The 20882-nt window shown below is 46.4% G+C and overlaps 1 protein-coding gene across 1 annotated transcript in view; it reads right to left on the bottom strand.

The window, feature by feature from the left end:
- LOC123375171 (endosome/lysosome-associated apoptosis and autophagy regulator family member 2-like) overlaps positions 1-20882 on the bottom strand; it is a 151573-nt gene that overhangs the window by 81115 nt on the left and 49576 nt on the right. Inside the window, exon 2 of the mRNA XM_045025893.1 lies at positions 3349-3469. Coding sequence (XP_044881828.1) covers positions 3349-3469 — 121 coding nt within the window. The remainder of the gene's footprint in view (positions 1-3348; positions 3470-20882) is intronic.

The raw sequence follows: 20882 nt of genomic DNA, 5'->3' as shown, positions 1-20882 counted from the left end.
AGGAAAGGTTAAGGGGTGAATTATAGCCTGCAAGTATCTACATGGGGAACAAATATTTAATAATGGTTTGTCAGTCTAGCAGAGAAAGGTATAACATGATCCAATGGCTGGAAGTTGAAGCTAGACCTATTCAGACTGGAAATAAGGTGTACATTTTGAACAGTGAGTAATTAACTAATGAAACAATTTACCCAGAGTTGTAATGGATTCTCCATCACTGACAATTTTTAAATCAAGACTGGATGTTTTTCTAAAAGATCTGTTCTAGGAATTATTTTTGGGGAGTCCTTTGTCTAGTGCTATACAGGAAGTCATAGTAGATGATCACAATGGTCCTTTTGGCCTTGGAATCTATAAACAAGTTTCCACTCCCAAAAGCAGAATCAGTTAAAATCAAAGTTGTCCCAGTCATTTATTTGCCTTCAAGAGTTATAAAATCCCCAACCACTAAAACGGTCATTTATCTCAATTGTTGTCTATAGTGCACTGTACTTGGCAGGGCAATCTGTGACCCCTCCGGTGATTGCCTACAAGTAGATTGCACAAGTCAGAATAAATTCTACAAATAAACAGAGCAAAGGCACAACAGATAGAATTGCCAAGTGTCCAGTTTTTGACCGGAACACCTGGTTGAAAAGGGACCCTGGCAATTCCAGCCAAGTCCAGTTGGCTGCAGCAGGGCAGGCAGTCTTCCTACCCTGCTCTGCGCAACTCCTGGAAAGCAGCTGGCATGCCCCTCCAGTTCCTAAGCAGGGGGGCGGCCATGGGGGCTCCATGTGATGCCCCCATCCGCAAGTGCTGCCCCAAGCACCGGCTCTGCAGTTCCCATTGGCCAAGAACCAGAGCCAATGGAAGCTGCAGGGACAGCGCCTGTGGGTGGGGGCAGCACACTGAACCTCCTGGCTGCTCCTCCGCCTAGGAGCCGGAGGGACATACCACCACTTCCCAGGAGCTGTGCAGACTTCCTCCATCCCTGGGAAATGCCAGGGCTGCCTGAGGACAGCGCCACCTGGAGCCCGCACCCCAAACTCCTTCCCATGCCCCAACCCCCTGCCCCAGCTCAGAACCCAGAGGGAGGGGATAGGGAGTGAGTGGGGGGTGGGGTCTCGAAGAAGGGGTGGGGCAAGGGTGTTCGGTTTGCTGCAATTAGAAAGTTGGCAACCCTAACAACAGATCTGGCCAAATTCTGCTCTCAGGTCACCATTCAACAAGATTCTTAAGCATGCGCCTAACTTTTAATTAAATGGGTCTTCAGCCCCTCTTTAATGGAGCGAGGCACATGCTCAAATAACTTGCTGAACGCAGGCCTCAGAACTGAATCATACCATTGATTTCAGTGGAGTTATTTCAGCCTTTCTGGGGTTAAGTGAGCACAGAATTTGGCCCAATTTGTCAACGACTTCACTGGACTGCATTTGATCAAATTCTTCTCTGTTATTAGGTCTACAATCAATTTTTTTTTCTATTGTCAAAGTTAAGTCACTTAAACAATTAACATTGTTTGTGCGCACATATTCTTTTTTTAAAGAAAAAACCCAGCTCATTATAAGTGGCCTTTGAATGCTAGCTGCGACCGGTGACTTTACTAAACTTTGCCTTCCTAAATAAAGTGAAATCCACTGCTTTTGACAGGGTCCCATTTTTCCATGCTTACTCAGGTTGAACAGTACTCAATGCTGCATAAAGTTCCATTGAGATCAGTGGAACTACTCCTGCAATAAGAAACTACCTCCTGCGACTTAGGGTAGCATAATAAGGTGCTTATTGCTCTATCAAATGAAAGGTCTAAATTTAATGTTAAAAAGAATTAAGTGTCAGAATGTGAACCCTTACTCCCTCATTGGTGAGCCGCTATTCACACAGGTATGTCAGTGGAACTACTCACATCATTTTAAAGGAAAATAAAAACCCTCTAATTAGTGATGTTAGTTTAGCTAGGCTGCATTGTAACTGCTGTGCTGTAACAGTTTATCTTTGGAGTGTTATTCAGTAAAAAGTGTGTAAGAGTGTGTGTGTGTGTGTGTGTGTGTGTGTGTGTGAGTGTGTGTGAGAGAGAGATAGAGAGAGAGAGAGAGAGAATTATGATGAAGACTGGTACTGGATTCCTAAGAAGAAAAACAAAGTGAACACCATTATAATTTCCACTTTTAGTATTTAAAAGGTTCTTACAGAAAATCCAGCTGTAGTTTCTCACAAAGGTATGAATTCCAGGTCTCTGCAAATACTTTAAGTCAGAGGAGTTTTGTAGCACAGAATTGGTAAGCAAATTGACTTACCTCCCGTCTATGTAGGTTACACTAACTTTGTAGAATGTCCAGAAAGACACAGCATGAGTTTCTCCTACTTACAGTAATTTTTGGACAGACCTTGGTAAAGAATAGCACTAGACCTGGTGAAGACAGGGGTCATACCTATCTAAAAGCCATTGATTACTTTTCTAGATGTGTTGAAATTCTACTTACAGACTCATAGAAATGTAGGACTGGAAGGGACCTCGAGAGGTCATCTAGTCCAGTCCCCTGCACTCAGGCAGAACCAAGTAAACATAGACCTTCCCTGACAGGTGTTTGTCTAACCTGTTCTTTAAAACTTCCAGTGATGGGGATTCCACAATCTCCCTTGGAAATCTATTCCAGAGCTTAACTATCCTTATCCTTAAAGGATGCGTGTCCGAGAGGTGCCAAATCTAAGAAGTCTTTAACCATCAGAATTCAGTCAGAAGTTTGTCGAAGTTAAACCAGGAGACCTACCACAGAGAAAACCAAATGAACACAAAAATTGGACAATACCAGCTGTTCTCACTGAATGGAGTGGCATCCTGAGATCCTGGAAAGCTGAGACTGACTGAAGTACTCAGCAGAGGAAAAAAGGGAAAAACAAGTGGCATATCCAGCTGGAGATAATACAGTGGAGAAAAGTCCTAAATGTATTAAACAGAAGCCTGCACAGAGGCAGGAGCTACAGAGCTGTGGTTGCCTAAGTGTTGCTGTGACAGACTCATATAATCTCTAGATCAACATAGAGGGGAACGTGCACCACATACTCACCTGTGGGTTACACATAATAAAAGACAGTCCCTGTCCTACAGTCTAAATAAACAAGACAGGATGGGAACAAAAGCAGCGAGAGGGGAAATGACTTATTCAAGGTCACATAAGGGTCAGTGGGAGAGCTAGAAATAGCACCCATCTCCTGAATCCCAGTCCAGTGCACTATCCAATAGCCCACATTGCCTCTCTAACTGATAATTAACCCGTGTCAATGGTTTATGCCAGTGCAGTAACATTAAACCAGGGAAATAATATACATTACTAATAAAGATCTGTAAAATGAAAAGTGTAAACGTACTGCATTCTTTTCCTTTCATAGGGTCAGGTAACCCAGAGCACTCCGCCGACGGATTTGGGACAGCCACCCTCCACCTGGATCCACTGCTATCGCATTCTGTGTATTCATAGTGGTAATCTGTCTGCAAATAATTACAAAGAGTCTCAGTTTCATCATAACATTTGCTCCTCCACTTAACCAGGATCGTTAATCAAGAATCCAATATTTTGCCATTTCTGTTATAATCTAAAACATATCATGCATCATTCCCAATACACTGTTCTCGTTTATTATTCCATAGTGCATGCACAAGTGTGCTAGGCTGTGTACGGAGCAAACAGAAAGATACTGGGGTGGGATTTTCAAAAGCACATAGGAGATTCAGGATCATAAGTCCCATTAAAATTGTGCTCCCGAGTCATTGAAAATCCCACCCACTTTCCTTTCCCCAAACAACTTAGAAGGAGATTTGCAAAGCACACAAGGGATATAAGAGTACACGCCCCAGTGAAAGTCAGTGACCTATGCTCTTAAATCCTTTAGGTATTTTTAAAAATCTTCCCTTTAAATTCTAATTGAGGCATGACCCCAAGGGCCAGATTTCCAAAAGTGCTCATTTCCCACCTAGGAACCCAAATAAGTGGCCATTCATTGCTGATCTTATTTGGTAATCTGACCATCAGTATCAAAATGGGAGAAGTTAGCTACGGAGCACTTTTGGAAATCTGGCCCTTAGACAGGTGCCTAAATGGGAGCTGAACTCTTTTGAAAATCAGGCCTCCGTTGTGGGTGCTGAGCGCTTGAAAATCTGACCCCGGAGCCCTTTGAAAACCTGGCCCAATGAATTAAAGAATAGGGTCAGGAAAGATCAGGGTCACAGTAACAAGATCAGAGAATCACTCTGTTTTGGTGTGGGCACATCTTGTAGACCCATGAAAGTGACAGGTTTATTTTTAATAGTTATTTCATTTTAACTCACATCTTGCGGACTATGATCAATGATAGTGACTCAGATTAATGATGGCACAGGAAAGGTACTTGCAGGAGGAATGGCACTCAGCTTCCATGAATTCCAGCCCACACCACCCACACTAGTCCATGCTGCCCTAAAGGTGATTCCTCCAGGCACACTGGCAGGACATTGTGGGTAATTCTGCACCACTGCTTTCCATGATTCTCCACTGCACCGACTTTCCACTTGGTGCAGGAGAAAAGGGAAGGGATCGAGTGGCTTGTTGGGGCTCCCAGATTCTCAGGGCATAGAATCATAGAATATTAGGGTTGGAAGAGACCTCAGGAGGTCATCTAGTCCAATCCCTTGCTCAAAGCAGGACCAACATCAACTAAATCATCCCAGCCCAGGATTTGTCAAGCTGGGCCTTAAAAACCTTTAAGGATGGAAATCCGTCCTGGCACAGATGTAGATCAGATCAGTGCCTAGATGAACAATTATTTCACAAAGAAAAGAGTTGCAACTTTCCTTCCCAGTTACTTACAGAAAAACAAGCAGCACTGAGGTTTAATATCTCTGTTACTGTTACTGGGAATCTCCTGAAATCTTTGGACAATAATCCTATTCTATTTAACATTATTAAAGTTTTTAGTATTTTACACAAAGCTGAAAGTGACAGTCTGATTTGCTTTAGAATAAATATCTTTATGACTCAACTTGAGGTTTCAAACAAAACATCAACAATGCATTAGAAACTATGGATTCAGGAAAATATTTGTCTTCTAGATGATATAATAGAGAATAAGACACTATTATCTTCTGAGCTGCAAGAGACATACGTTTATTGCACTCTCAAGACTATGGAATATATTCAATGTCCATTTCTCCCCTTCTCATATTATTTTCATGAAAATAGGCCAGTCCTTCCTCACCTCCTTATTGAAATCTTCCTGCAGAAGATATAAATAACTTAAAGGTAATGGATTGAAACCATCTCATGGCATATATCATGCATGGAAAATTCATTTACAGTCTGAATTAGATATCTGAGACTGGAATAAGAAATGGAAGAGGACATTTCAACCCTACAATTGTGTCTCACATCTTCAGATCTCATTTTTTGCTTCACATCAGATCAGCAAAATTATACAGAGCAGGTTTGGTGCTAGCCAACACATGTTGGTCTTGTAACATTTCTCCTAGTATAATTGAGTCTCATTGTCTGAATGGTAACCCACCTTTAGGCGGTGGCAAAAATATTTTCTCTATTACAGAAAATGAATTAAAAATCATAGAAAGGTGATTTTCAGTGCTCATTCTGAAGGCAGGTGGGAAGTCACTGGTTGCCTGAGATCAATGGGCTAGCCCCTACCCCTCCTGCAGAGACCCCTGTGGAAGGGGACACGGGCAGATGCTTCATTAACTTTTCTGCAAAAGCTTTCTAGGACAGGTGGAGCCAATGCATTTCCCTCACCCTGACCTGCCCCACCACATGTGTGGCGAGCCAGACTTGTGGAGGACTTAAAAAGATCACCTCTAGGGATACAAAACTTAACTAGTTTCCTAAAGCATCCTCCCTCTATAGAATCCGTCACAGAATTTATCAGTTTTCAAGTGAAAGACAACCCATTCTTGTATTTCAAAATTAATCTGAGTTCTTTCTGGCTCATACATTAATTAGCTGTAATAAAAAATCTGCAAGTAAAATTCTGCCCTCAAGAACATCTGTGCAGCCTTGTAGTCTCCTACATCGCTCCTCTTGTGTGCTCTAGAACTAGCTTTTCCAAGAAGCAAACAATAAAGGTGTTGAGAAATATCTTTTTAAAGCTTGTTCTTGACATGACATAGATAGATAATAGAACTCACCCGTTATTACTATTTTAATGGATTCAACTTATTATTTATTATTTGTATAGTCATAGCACATAGGAGCCCCAGTCATGAACTAGGGCCCTGCTGCGCTAGGTGCTGTACAAACACAGAATAAAAAGACAGACCCTGCCCAAAGAGCTTACAATCTAATAAGTATGAGACAAGAGACAACAAATGGAGACTGACAACACAGGAGTACAAAGAAACAGTGAGACATATTGGTCAGCATTACAGACTATGATCTCTACACACAAGCAGACTAACCATTGCCAAGATGACAGATTCCAAGGCCAGAAGGAACCATTGGGATTATCTAATCTGACCTCCTGTATAACACAGGCCAGAGAACTTCCCCAAAATAATTCCTAGAGCAAAGGGGTTGGGTAGTTGTAGGGGCACCCCCTAGAATGGCATCCAGCTCATCATAGAAGCGGCATGTCTGGGGCTCTGCCCCGGAGTGGCCGTTTGCCTCTCTGTTTTTTTGGTAGGCTTGCCTGAACTCCTTAAGTTTCACGCGGCACTACTGCGGGTCCCTGTTATAACTTCTGTCCTTCATGCCCTCTGAGATTTTTTCAAATATTCTGACATTTCATCTTTTGGAACGGAGTTCGGATAGCACAGATTCGTCTCCCCATACAGCGATCAGATCCAATACCTCCCGTACAGGCCATGCTGGAGCTCTTTTGCAGTTCTGGGACTGCATGGTCACCTCTGCTGATGAGCTCTGCATGGTCACCTGTGCTGATCAGCTCTCCACGCTGGGCAAACAAGAAATGAAATTCAAAAGTTCGCAGGACTTTTCCTGTCTACATGGCCAGTGCTGTCCAGAGCGGTCACAATGGAGCACTCTGGGATAGCTCCCGGAGGCCAATACCGTCAAATTGCATCCACACTACCCCAAATTCGACCCAGCAAGGTCGATTTCAGCGCTAATCCCCTCGTCGGGTAGGAGTACTGAAATCGATTTTAAGAGTCCTTTAAGTCGACAAAAATGGCTTCATCATGTGGACAGGTGCAGGGTTAAATCGATCTAACGCTGCTAAATTCGTAGTGTAGACCAGGGCTGAGGGATCAGCACTAGTCCAGGAGCAAGGCAGCCAGACTGTGGGTTCCCAGCTCCCAGGTGAGGGGCTAAACAGAGGATCTGCACTCAGAGAGTGAGCCTACAGCCCTAGCCAGGGGTAGTGCAGGCTCAAGAAGTTTAAAGACCACAGAGGGCCCAGTGAGCTGAGCTCCAAATTCAACAGACTGGGAAGCACCCAGCCAGACAGGGATCTCTATCGGGGCTCTGCATGTATGTGCATGACAGTGATCCACTCTGTCCAAAAGTGCGATTGCACTAGTCTATGGATTTTTTTAGGCATAGTCCCCCACCTCCCTGACCTCATCTGTCCTTCCTGTGCAGTTTATAGCTAGATATTACAGCATCTCACTTCAGCTATGTTTGCTTTTAAAGCCTCTCACACTTATAGTCTTTACATTTGGGAATGTGCCTATTTCTCTTTTACTCCATAGTCTGACACCTTGTTACTTTTCTGGGATTTACCTCCAGGATGTGAACCGGTCCCTCCTCCAGTTCAGCTGACATTTCCATCCTGTCTTTTTATTGCACAAAAGGTGGCACATCTGGCTTGAATTTCAGATATTAAGATGGTGTTTCAGTATGAAAATTTCTCCCAGGATCTACTGAAAACCCACTGTAGGGTTACAAAAAAAAAATTCTAAATGGAAGACTGATTCTGGTTGGTTTTTTGGAAAAGCACCAACGTATAAGGTCTGCAACATTAAATTTCAAATGACAGATTAATAGCAACTGGGGTGGTGCAGCCAAAAAATAGGCTTATTCACTCCACACTGTTCATTTATTTCACTCTACACTGAATTTTACCTTGTTCTCGACTGAGAGTTAGCTAGGTCATATCTGTATATTATAAGGCAACATACTTAAGGGGCTTGGCTACACTTACAAGTTGCAGCGCTGGGAGTTACAGCGCTGGTCATGCAGCTGTGTAGGGCCAGCGCTGGAGTGTGGCCACACTGACAGCTACCAGCGCTGCAGTGTGGCCACACTTGCAGCACTTTCCAGCGCTGTATTGAGAGGTGCATTGTGGGCAGCTATCCCACAGAGCACCTCGTCCCATTTTGGAGCTGAGTATTGTGGGAAGGGGAAGGAAGTGTGCGGGTCATTCCGCTTCCTGTGCCAACGCCCCGTGGTGCATCGCTTCACATCCCAGCATTCACTCTTTCCAGCAACGTTTGGCGCCATTGTGAGTGTCTTTCTGTTTTACTCTCTGTGTGTGAATCGCGATTTCTGTGGCAAATGGAGCCCGAGCTGCTGAGGACTGTGCTGATGAGTGTCGCCAGCACAACACGTTTGGCAGTCGAGCTATTCCTTCAGCTCCAAAGTGATAGTGAGGAGTCTGACGATGATATCGATATCGATTCTCCTGCCGCATGTGACACTAAAGTGCTTGTGGCATTCACGGAAATGCTCAGCACCGTTGAACGCCGCTTTTGGACTCGGGAAACAAGCACTGACTGGTGGGATCACATCGTCATGGAAGTCTGGGATGACGAGCAGTGGCTGCAGAACTTTCATATGAGAAAAGCCACTTTCATGGGACTGTGTGCTGAGCTCGCCCCCACTCTGCGGCGCAAGGACACAAGATTGAGAGCTGCCCTGACGGTGGAAAAGCGGGTGGCTATTGCAATCTGGAAGCTGGCAACTCCAGACAGCTACCGGTCGGTCGGGAACCAGTTTGGAGTGGGAAAGTCGACCGTTGGAATCGTTTTGATGCAAGTTTGCAAGGCAATTAATCGCATCCTGCTAAGAAAGACCGTGACTCTGGGGAGCGTGCAGGACATTGTGGATGGCTTTGAACAAATGGGTTTCCCTAACTGTGGAGGGGCGATAGATGGGACGCATATTCCTATTCTGGCCCCCCCCCCCACCTGGCATCAGAGTACGTTAATCGTAAGGGGTATTTCTCTATGGTTCTCCAGGCGCTTGTGGATCACCGCGGGCGTTTCATTGACATTTACACAGGCTGGCCTGGAAAGGTGCATGATGCACGCATCTTTCGGAACAGTGGCCTGTTCAGGAAGATGCAGGCAGGGACTTTTTTCCCAGACAGGAAGATCACAGTAGGGGACGTCGAAATGCCCATTGTGATCCTTGGAGACCCCGCTTACCCGTTACTGCCTTGGCTCATGAAACCCTATACAGGGAAGCTTGACAGGAGCAAGGACCGGTTCAACTACAGGCTGAGCCGGTGCCGAATGACTGTGGAGTGTGCTTTTGGCCGTTTAAAGGCACGCTGGCGTTCCTTGTATGGGAAGCTAGACTTGGGGGAAAGCAGCATCCCCGCGGTTATATGCGCTTGCTGTACCCTCCATAATATTTGTGAAGGGAACGGTGAAACATTCAGTCAGGCATGGACCACCGAGGTTCAAGTCCTGGAGGCTGAATATGCACAGCCATAGAGCAGGGCTAATAGAGAGGCCCAGCACAGGGCTTCAAGGATTAGGGATGCCTTGAGGGAAGAATTTGAGGCTGAAAGCCAACAGTAATGTTTGCTGCCTTGCATGGGAGTGAATTGCACTGTTTACACTGTTATTCTATTATCCCTAAAATGATTTGCAGTGCCTCTTTCTTTACTGGGCTAAGGTATCTTTCACTATCTGCTATAATAAAGACTGTTTTCAAAGCCAAGAATTGCTTTATTGAAAAGAAAAAAACTTCCTTGACAGACACACAACATTTCATGAACACAAGAGGGCAGGGGTGTGGGTTGGTGAACTGTACAGTCACAAGTTTGCATATGTCCTGTCTGGAGTGCTGTTTAATGAATCCTGCACTTCAGGGTGCATATACTGCATGGTGATGGGGGCTGAGTGCAGAGGGTAAGGGTGGTAGGTATCAGGGCTGGTTGGTGAACGTACAGGTGTTGGAGGCAGCTGGTGGTGGTAAGAACCTGGATGCTGGGGAAAGGTGGTTTGAGCTGACATTGGGGCACAAGGCAAAAAGCTTTGGGACGGGGGGGGGGGTGGAGTAGCACGGTAGTGCTCTGCTTGCATGGCAACGAGTGACTCTATAGAGTCCGCTTGGCGCGACAGGATGCTTAGCAGCCGCTCTGTGCTTTTCCTCTTGGCCACTGCATTTCTCTTGCGGATCCTGCTTTCCTTCTCTCTCCACTCCTTCAATTCTTTACTCTCTCTAGCAGAGTGATGAAGAACAGTTTTCAACATGTCCTCCTTGCTCTTTCGGGGATTTTTCCTCAAATTGTGCAGCCTCTGTGCTGTGGTACATCTGCTCAGTCCAGCAGTCAAGGTCACTGTAGAAAGCCAGAAATGTATACATTTAACAGGGCAGCATTGTATTCACTATCTCCAGACATTAATTGCTACACTGAGGGAGTTCTTAGTCCTCAGTTTAGCATTCTTTTACCACACACATAACACAACAGAAGCCACGAAATGGTGAGTGAGGGGTGCTTATAGAGGGAGAAGTGGGGCTTGAGTGATAGAGGGGTGCTTGCTTCGGGTAATCTGGAGTGATAGAGGGGTTGAGTGAAGATGCAGCTGCAGGGGTGATCTTCACTATCTCCCTATCTCTTCACTAAAGAGTCTCCCAACATTTTTCACAGGAGTTAATCCTGGAAGATATCTCTCTGCTGCGAGTCACTAGGGAACAGCGGGAGGCTCTTTTACAGCAATGTGGATTCCGCCCTGGACCCTATGCGGCTTCCCTGTGTTCAGAAATGGTCCCCCCACCCCTCGCGGCACAGTGGCGCGGACGCGTCAGCGTGACTGGGACAAGGAACACAGTGGCTCTCCCTATAAACCTGCGCAGGCATATTGCCCATGCTCTGGCTGAAACTTTTGCTGAGATCACTGCAGCCGATTACCGCGACGTGATAGACCACATCAATGGGCTATTCCACATCTAGGCTGGCATGCATGCAGCCCTAAACCCCCTTCCTCTCCAGAAACATTTCCACCCAGAAAATAAAAGCCGCTTACCGGTAACCCGCTCCTCTGCTTGTCCTTCTGCAACTGCTGGCTGCTGCGATTGGGTACTTTCCTCCTGGCTTGAGAAGAGCTCCTGGCTGCATGCCCACTCTGGGGTGTCTTCCCCCATCCCAGTAGCTTCACTCGCGTTTTCCTCCCCCCCCCCGCCGCCTCCGCATCCACCTCCTCCTGTCCCCCAGCCTGCTCAGAAGTGTCCATCGTTGTCCTGGGATTGGCAGTGGGGTCACCCCCAAGTATCGCATCCATCTCCCTGTAAAAACGGCAGGTTGTGGGGGCAGCTCCAGATCGGCGATTCCCCTCGCGGGCTTTGTAATAGGCACTCCGCAGCTCTTTAACTTTCACCCTGCATTGTAGTGCGTCTCGATCATGGCCCCTATCCAGCATGGACCTTGATACCTGCTCAAAGATATCGTAATTCCTACGGCTGGAGCGCAGCTGGGACTGCACAGCTTCCTCCCCCCAAACACTAATGAGGTCCTGCAATTCGCCAGTGCTCCATGCTGGGGCTCGTTTGCCACGTGGAGGCATGGTCACCTGTAAAGATTAACTGATTGCACTCCACACCTGGCTGCAGCAAACAGGAAGGAGATTTTTAAAATTCCTGGGGCATTTAAAGGGCGGGTCACCTGAGGCAAGAGCAGTAGAGTGCAAACTGATGAGCAGAGTGGCTGGACAGGAATTGTGGGATAACTCCTTATTCCCTGGAGGACAATTAAAGCGCTGGTGAGTGTCCACACCTGCTGAGCAGCGCTGGATCACCAGCGCTGCACTCCTTATACCCCAACCGGGATGGGTTTTCAGCCAGCGCTGCAACCAGGGAGTTGCAGCGCTGGTTGTGCCCTGCAAGTGTGGACGGGGTGTAATTGCAGCGCTGGAAAGCCTCCACCAGCGCTGCAACTTGTAAGTGTAGCCAAGCCCAAGGATGTTATAAGAATCTCTCTGACAATCATACACCTTCTTTGATGGACACTATGTACTGGCAAAAAGAAACCCCTTGTGCGCAATCTGTGATGCCAGTGGTGCTAGTTCATAGCACTAATGGGGAATAAAACACTGCCCTGTGGATGTGTGAGGGCAGAGCAGCAGAGAACAGAGCCTCGTGGCACAATTTGTACAGCAGGCTCAGTTCTGAAATCTAGAGCTCAACGTCCACACTGGATAAAATACTCCCATCCATGAGTTTTAATAGTATGATGTCCTGGGTGAGAGCAAAGAATTAACTTTGCTTGGGTGAGAGCAAAGAATTAAAACAGAAGGCTCAGTTCGCTGAGAGTCAGCTCCAGCATTTGCTGCTGCACACCCTGGTGGAGGAATGTCGGCATGGACGATAGCGTGATAGGGTGTGTCTCTCCAGCATGCCCCCTTGTGGCCTGTCGTGGCCCTGCACGCACACCGCACTCAGCGCCCCTTGGGTCTTTTCAGACAATTATCCAGACCAGATTAGTTCAACCTCTCCTTGCAGGTCTGGTTTAGTCACTCATTCTGGAGAGGGTAACTCACTTACTTAGCTGCTCTGTGCCCATGTAAGAGTCCTGGTCAGTTTCTTCCTCTGATCACAAGGTTCCACCCCTTCTCCAAGGGCTGGGTTGTACCTCAGACAATCCCTCTGTCCCTCTCCTTAAGACAGGAGCCTCCTTGCACTCTTCCCTGGAGCAGCAGTTGTAATTTGGGCCAGATGTAGAGCCTCAAGCAGCTTCTCCCCCAGCCGGCCCTTTTCCCAATCAGTCCTTCCACCTTCAGGCAGGAGGGGTTCAGGAGGCAGACCCTCCCCTATAGCAGTCCTGCTGCTGTCTAACCCGGCTAACTCAGGGCCCTGCAGGAGCCTTCTTACTCCCTGCAGCAGCTACAGGCATCTGCCCTGCTGTGAAGGAGGGAGCCAGCATTTATGCTGGGCCCTTCTCTCACCTCATTCCTTATGGGCTGGGTGAGAGGGAGCCCTACCCCTACCCTCTCTGCAATTCTCCAAGTCCTAAAGATATAGTAACAAGATTCCTTCTAAATGCTACTTCTTCCTAGGACCCCTTTCCTCTCTCCCCATATCTCCTCAGGCTTTGTGTATCAGACCACCCCAGTCTCTTAAAGAGCCACACCATATGATGGGGAGGACTGACCAGTAGGCAGTACTGCCCTTAAGAGGCAGACTACCCTGTCACAGCTCATCAATGTGGCACAAGGCAACCATAATCCCTGCTGCACTGGGAGGCCCACAACTAGATAGTGCCGCTCAACAAGTGGTTTGTCCAGGGAGTGGGGCTTGGCCAGCAGACTCAGAGGGTGCACTGATTCGGCATGCCCCCTGTACAGTCTGTCAAATGGGCTCCTGTGTTCTCGTGTCTACAAATGGCTGGCTTGGGCCTGGTCTACACTGGGCAGGGTGTCGATGTAAGATACGCAAATTCAGCTACGGGAATAGCGTAGCTGAAGTCGATGTATCTTATTTCGACTTACCTCCCGTCCTCACAGAGCGGGATCGACGGCCACAGCTCCCCCCGTCGACTCTGCTACCGCCGCTCGCCCTGGTGGAGTTCCGGAGTCGACGGGAGCACATTCGGGGATCAATCGCTACCCACCAATCCGGTGAGCAGTCTGGACGTACCTTTGGTGGAACCCCCAGGGAGGGCAGTGGTGAGACTATCAGATCATAAGAATGGCCATGTTGGGTCAGCCCAATGGGCCAGCTAGCCCAGTGTCGTGTATTCTGATAGCAGCCGGTGCCAGATGCCTCAGAGAGAATGAACAGAACAGGGCAAGTTACTGAGTGACCCATCCCCTGTTGTCCAGTCCCAATTTCTGGCAGTCAGAGATTTAGGGACACCCAGAGCATGGAGTTACATCCCTGACCATCTTGGTAATAGGCACTGACGGGCCTATCCTCCATGAACTTCTCTAATTCATTTCTTGAACCCAGTTATACTTTTGGCCTTCACAGCACCCCCTGGCAGCGAGTGCTACAGGTTAACCACCTTTCATTGGGTGACCCCTGGTTTGTGGGTTATGGGAAGGGGTAAATAACACTTCCTTATTCACTTTCTCCACACCATTCATGATCTTATAGACGTCACATCTCTCATATCCCCCCACAGTCATCCCTTTTCCAAGCTGAACAGCCCCAGTCTTTTTAAATCTCTCCTCACATGAAAGCTGTTCCATACCCCTAATCATTTGTATTGACAGTCTCTGTACCTTTTTCAAGTCTAATATACCTTTTTTTTTAGATCAGGGGACCAGAACTGCATGGAGTTTTCAAGGTGTGGGCATCCAGCTGGGATATAGCCGGGATCCTGCTCCCATTTAACAATATAAAGAGGGCTGGAAGGTCACGACCCCTTGACACCACTAGGGGTCATGAGTCTCAAATTGAGAAACCTTGATCTAGACAGACAGGGTGAATCAAGTTCAGAAGCCATAAATGTTACCAAATCTATAAGGATTTATAGTGAAAAGAGCCTCTATACTCTATTCTCAGCAGGCTGCTTTGCTCATCTTACCTTCTGACCACATAGGGCAAGGAGACAAAGTAAACTGCCATCTTACCTGCCACACTGTTATTGTAACACAATTCACCCCAAGAATGCTGTTTCTTCCTTCCCCTTGCGAGGTGCATGAATTTGTGTTACCTGTTTCAGAAATACTCTTGCTGATCTTAATCCAATTAAGTGCACCCTATGCTATTAAAAGATACAGTTGGCCAAAAGGGGCATCCATAATCTTTAGAGACCCATGAGCTATCTATATTTACATGTGAAACAGGGATTAGCTGTGCATTAAAAAAGCCTCTTTGAGGAAAGAACAAAGTCAGAAGGGATTAGTAGAGATTACGACCTAGTCAAACACTCTAGTGATCCCTCCAGACTGAAAGGGAGAAAACACTTTCACTCCCTTTGTGCACGAGGATGTGATATCCCAAAGAATCACAGAAATCAGAGAAGGGGAAAAGATGCATTGAGTCACCCCAGTCTGCCTACCAGGTCAGGATTGTTCCCTATAATGTACTGGGTAGCGCTCTGTGCAGTCTAGTTTTAATGCGTCCAAGGATGAGGCTTCCAACATTTCCCAACAGGAGACTATTTCACCTGTTACTTGGGGCTTGTCTACATGGAGAGTTAGCACGCAGCAAGCTGGGTGTGAATCTACAGCGAGCAAACCCTCCATACACTAACTGGCCATGTGGACCCACCGGAGGTTCTGTAGCACGTTTTGACATACTGTACTCCCGTTTCAAACTACAGAACTTCTAATGCGTGGCAGCAGGGTCCATGCTGCCAGTTAGTGTGCGGCAGGCTGGTGCGCTGCAGATTCACACATGCCTTGCTGTGGACAAACTCCCCATGTGGACGAGCCCTTATAGGTCTTATATGTTTTTCCTGGTATTCAGGGCCTGGAAGGGGAGATGCAGATACTCAGTTCCTCTCAGGATCCAGCCTTCAGCCTATGTTCTTCTTCCCTTAATTTCATCCCATTACTCCTAATTATAGCCTCTTGTGCAGTAAATATTTCCTCTTCCCTTTGTGTTTACACTCTCCATTGTTTGTGAACGAGCACCATGTCCACCCTTAGCCACTAGTCAGCAACAGCATACTGATTTAGGGCCTGATCCTGGAGCTGTTTCTCACGTGGCGTAGTTCTTGGGCACACAAATACAATCATTGAAGTCAATGGGGTTATTTAGATGAGTAAGTTCTATTCAGTTGAAGGCTGAGCTGCGTCCTTGGTAATTTCTGTCTCTCCCCCATGTCAGTCTCTCCATCCCCTTCTGCTGCGCTTTTCTGAGCTGGCTCCAGTTTGTTTAAGGCTTTAGGCAATGAGACGCCCAGAAATGAGCGCAGCATTCCAGGCAATGTCATTGGCAGCTGTACAGACTCAGAACTTCTGAAAAATCAGCCCCACTTTTTATGTAGAGCCTATTCTTAAGCAGCAGGTTTAAAAATGTTGGCCTAGGCCTACAGAACGGCCCCATCCATCCCCTTTCTGAAGTACTGCGATCCTGTTCAGCAGAGCCATTTAACATGTATTTAACATTAAGCACATGCTTAAGTACATTGACTCGAAGATGAGAATGTGCATAAGCACTCTGCTGAAGCAGGATTTCTATTCAATAAAATACATTAGCATTTACAGGTCAGAATGATTGAGTAGCAGATAAAGGTATCGCTCATGCAGTCATAATCTTCCCCCTCCTCGTTAGCCACTTCCACTTGCAGTAAGGAGGTCAGGCAGCATCTTTGATATCTTCACACCCCCTGACATGCCGATAAATGTTTAGTCCAAACAGACTAATGGGCGCTAGGCTTTCCTTTGCAGAGTGAAAGGGTCACTCAAGGGGCCTTGAGCTGCTCTAGAAGTAGGCAAGAGGACAGAGATAGATTGTCTTTATCAGTATTTAGAAACAACTGGTTCACAGAAAAACACTGGAAGGAATATTTTGACCCAGATAAAATGGAGAGAGCTCTATAATTAGCCAGTTCTCATATAAACTAGGTCAAAAAAACTGCCCTTGCTTTGAGAAGTGGCTCCAGTCCATAGGCTTTGTTGCCATATAGACCAGTGGTTCTCAACCAGGGGTACGCATACCCTTGTGGGTACGCAGAGGTCTTCCAGGGGGTACATCAATTCATCTAGATATTTGCCTAGTTTTACAATAGGCTACATAAAAAACACTAGCGAAGTCAGTACAAACCAAAACTGCATACAGACAATGACTTCTTTATACTGCTCTATATACTATGCACTGAAATGTACACAATAATTATATTCCAATCTATTTATTTTATAATTACATGGTAAAAATGAGAAAGCAAGCTATTTTTCAAAAATAGTGTGATGTGACACTTTTGTATTTTTATATCTGATTTTGTAAATAAGTGGTTTTTAAGTGAGGTGAAACTTGGGGATACACAAGACAAATGAGCTCCCTGAAAGGGGCACAGTAGTCTGGAATGGTTGAGAGACACTGATATTGACCATCAAACCATCTGTAAAGCTTCTCTCTTAGGTACTTATACAGCCCCCATCACTGTAGTATCTGAGCATCTCATAATCTTGTAATGTGTTTATCCTCGCAATACCCCTGGGAGGAAGGGCAGTGCTATTATTCCCATTTTACAGATCAGAAATTAAGGCACAGAGAGGCTAAGTGACTTGCCTAAGGTCATAAAGAAAGTCTGTAGTGAAGCAAGGTCGTGTGGAGCAGAACACAGGTCTCCCAAGTCCTAATCTGGTGCCCTAATCACTGAACCAGCCTTCATAATGCTACCTCTCCATCTCTTTTTAAAAATCTACCTCTGCTATGATGCCTACAGATCATTGCCATCTGCCACTGGTTAGGCAAATGACAAGCTGTGATTCCTGCTTTTCTGCTTAACTCTGTATTTTTTACCATTACCTCATCCTCCCAATCCACCCGCAGCCCGTTTGACTATTTTGTCCACCTGTTACATCCTGACAATCGTTTAGATGGTGAGCTCTCTGCGGCAGGGATTGTCTTCTTTGTTACACGTCTGTACAGCGCCTAACACAACGGGGCTCTGCATCTTGATTAGGTTCCTAGGTGCTATCCTAATAACAATAATAATAATCCTCAGATATTTAATGACTTGGATATAATGATAACGATGTGCATGGATCACCCACCCAGCAGATAACGACGGGAATTTACTGTAATCCAGGGAATTCCTAATCACTAGGTTCAGGGTGCATGCCTGGTAGTGAATGCTATCCACATCCCCCTCAGAAACAACCTTTGCTGCCCCTTGGCCATTATCTGTTAGGAAGTATCACCCCCACATAACTTGGTGTCACAGAGCCAGGTATGAAGCATTGTGTGTACACACTGCACAATGTCTTCATTTATGTTTCACCAATTCCAACACCCATTGAAATCAGTGGAATTTTTCCATTGACTCAATGGACATGGGACCAGATCCCAAATAATCAGACACAGTTTGCTTTGGCAGAGATGCTGCTGTTTGTCACAGTGACACCTTCAGCCCCTGCCAAATTCTCTTCAGCAGCAGCCCACTAGTGACTACTGGGTTTATTTTACGGGTATTTCATTTTTCTCTTAGTGGCCATTTTCAGTATAAAAAATTCAAGTTAGACAGTGGGCCCTTCAGCCAGAAAAAGTTTTTCCTTTTACAACAAAACATTACAGACAAGCCACACATGGCACTAGCATTATTAAAACTGGGAAGACAAGTAATGGTCAGTAAAGCAGTGACCCTATCATCTAGGGCCTGATCCAATGCCCACTGAAGTCAATGGAAAGATACCACTATTATGGAGCGTGGAATGGGCCCCAACAGAGCAGTACATGTTCTCACAACACCATATTGATATTACACAACAGAGGGTGGGTGTTGCCATCCTTGTGGTTAAGAATCCTATAGAAAAAGATACACTTTCTATACGTTCTTTAAATCCATCCTATTAAATTGAATAGAGAATTATATCCATTATAGAATTCTGTAGTGTGGTTCAAAATCCTATCAAAAGCTTAATATTTTCTGTTTAAAATTCTGTGTGTGTGTTTTAAAGTCATTTCTAGAAAACCTCTTTACATTTCCGCATAAGCTTATTGGTTTCACCCCTATTATATTCTATAGGGCTTTTCCTATAAGGGTCCAATGAGTTCCTAATCAGCAGATTTGGGCTGAGGCCTGAGTCTGGGATCACCTGCCCCAGTTTTATAACCCTGCAACTCCAAGGACTTTAATGGAGTTACTCCCAATTTACAGATGCAAAGGTGAGAGAAGACTCGGGCCATGTGTATGTGAGCGTGAGAGTCCATGATGTGCATTATTTCAGTGCTTGGCAACAGCACAGGAACAGAGTGGTAAAGTAATTCCCACTACTACCTGATTTTGTCTGCCTCAAGGCAGGGGTTATTTCTTCTTAAGGGCCCTGCTCTCCTTTAGGACCTGATCCTGCAAGGTGCTGAGCACTTCTCAGAGATGGGACTTCCAAAATGAGAGCTGAAGATGCTCAGCATCTCTCAGCACCTTCCAGGATTGGCCCCAAACAGAGTGTTGGAAAACACAGGGATTTCCCCCTTAGTAGTTGGCAGAGTAGTACAAATGTGGTGCCCAAAGGCCATAATCAGGGCTGGAGCCCCATTAAGCTGGGCGTGGTACCAAATTAGATAAGGGGAAAACCTTGAACTAAGGGGTTAAATTTGAAGACACAAACAGATGAAAGGTAGGGAATGTGGTTGCAGCATGAGTATGGTGAAGAATTGGCACAGCTGTGTTAGTTACATGGATTGTGTGCAGCTGAGGGGGGTGATTTTTAGTTGGGGGTAGAGGTAGGAAGGGAGTAGGAAAAGGAAAGAAGAGGAAGAGAAATAGTTATTTCACAGAGCCCCAAAGGCTGGATTCACTGAGCTACAGGCCTCTACTGGGATCCCTCTGAGCACAATATGAAAATGGATTTATGGTACTGAAGAACTATTACGGAGCCTAGTTTTCTCACTGACTGTGCCATAAGTCTGGCCTTTGTCTGCTCACAGCCATGATTAGGGATCACATTCCTAGACCAGGAAACAAGTCACCCCTAATCCCAGGAACAGGAAGAGAAGTGCACCCAGAGGTGAAAGTAAGCCGGTCCGGTCTGGTACGGCGTACCGGCAAGAGCCAGTACGCCATGCTGGACCGCACCAGCTTCCATGACGGGGATTGAAAGGGCTCAGAGCTCCCCACGGCTGCGGGCAGCCGAGAGCCCTTTGAATCCCGGCCACTGCTCTGGCGGCCGGGCTGGGGCCAGGATTTACAGGGCTCGGGGCTCCCCTCAGCGGCAGGAGCCCTGGGCCTTTAAATCCCTGCTCCAGCCCCGCAAAGCTTGGGGTTCCCCCCAGCGGCTGGAGCCCCAGGACCTTTAATTTGCCCCTGAGCCCCGGAGGGCTCCCAGGTACCTCTTCAGCTGGGAGCCCCTGGTTGATTTAAAGGCCCTGGGTCTCCCAGCCACAGCTGGTGCCCCAGGGCCTTTAAATCTTGAGAGGCCAAGCCTCTTCTGGATGAGGCCACGCCCCCTCAGGACTCCGGCAGTACTGGTAAGTCCTGTAAGTTACTTTCACCCCTGAGTGCACCCACACATTTGGGTTTACAAGAATACTGGTGTGTTCAGCTTTGTTCAGCCTCAGAGATTTGTGGCCTTAATGACATGAGAGACTAAGACATTCTCTAAGGACACAGGTCTCCATAGTTGGCAAACTACTGCAACAGAATTCCCAAATGAAATTCTAGTCCCTAGCAAGGAAACCACTCACATCTGTAGCTAAAAGACACTTTTTTGATGCCAATCAGGCTATAAAAATAAAATTAGGGAGTTAATTATTTAACTTGCAATTAGACTGTGTCTTTGGTGAGACATTGATCCTGCTTCATTATCCTGCTTTATACTAAGGAACTGCCAGGAAACGCATAACAATAAAGGCAGGCATGGTGCCTTCCATCCCTAGATTCTAAAATGCCTGGCCCCGACATTGGCGGCAAGGGAGTATGGGGGAATTAGGCCATCTCCCTTCCTCCTCCCCCTACATGGCTTCCCCACATCTTAGCTTGGGCATGGGGATGGAGCAGAAGCTGCATGTCAAATATGCCTCCCCACGAATAAAGGTGCAATAAGTAATGTGTGCCTTGTAAAAGGATAGCACAGATTAACCACGTAGGAGCATGAGCAGGGAAGGATCTGTGGATCTTTCATACTC

Source organism: Mauremys mutica, chromosome 1 (genome assembly GCF_020497125.1).
Source record: "Mauremys mutica isolate MM-2020 ecotype Southern chromosome 1, ASM2049712v1, whole genome shotgun sequence".
NCBI lineage: Eukaryota > Metazoa > Chordata > Testudines > Geoemydidae > Mauremys > Mauremys mutica.
Note: the sequence above shows the minus strand (reverse complement) of the source record. Positions and strands in the feature narration are given on the sequence as shown.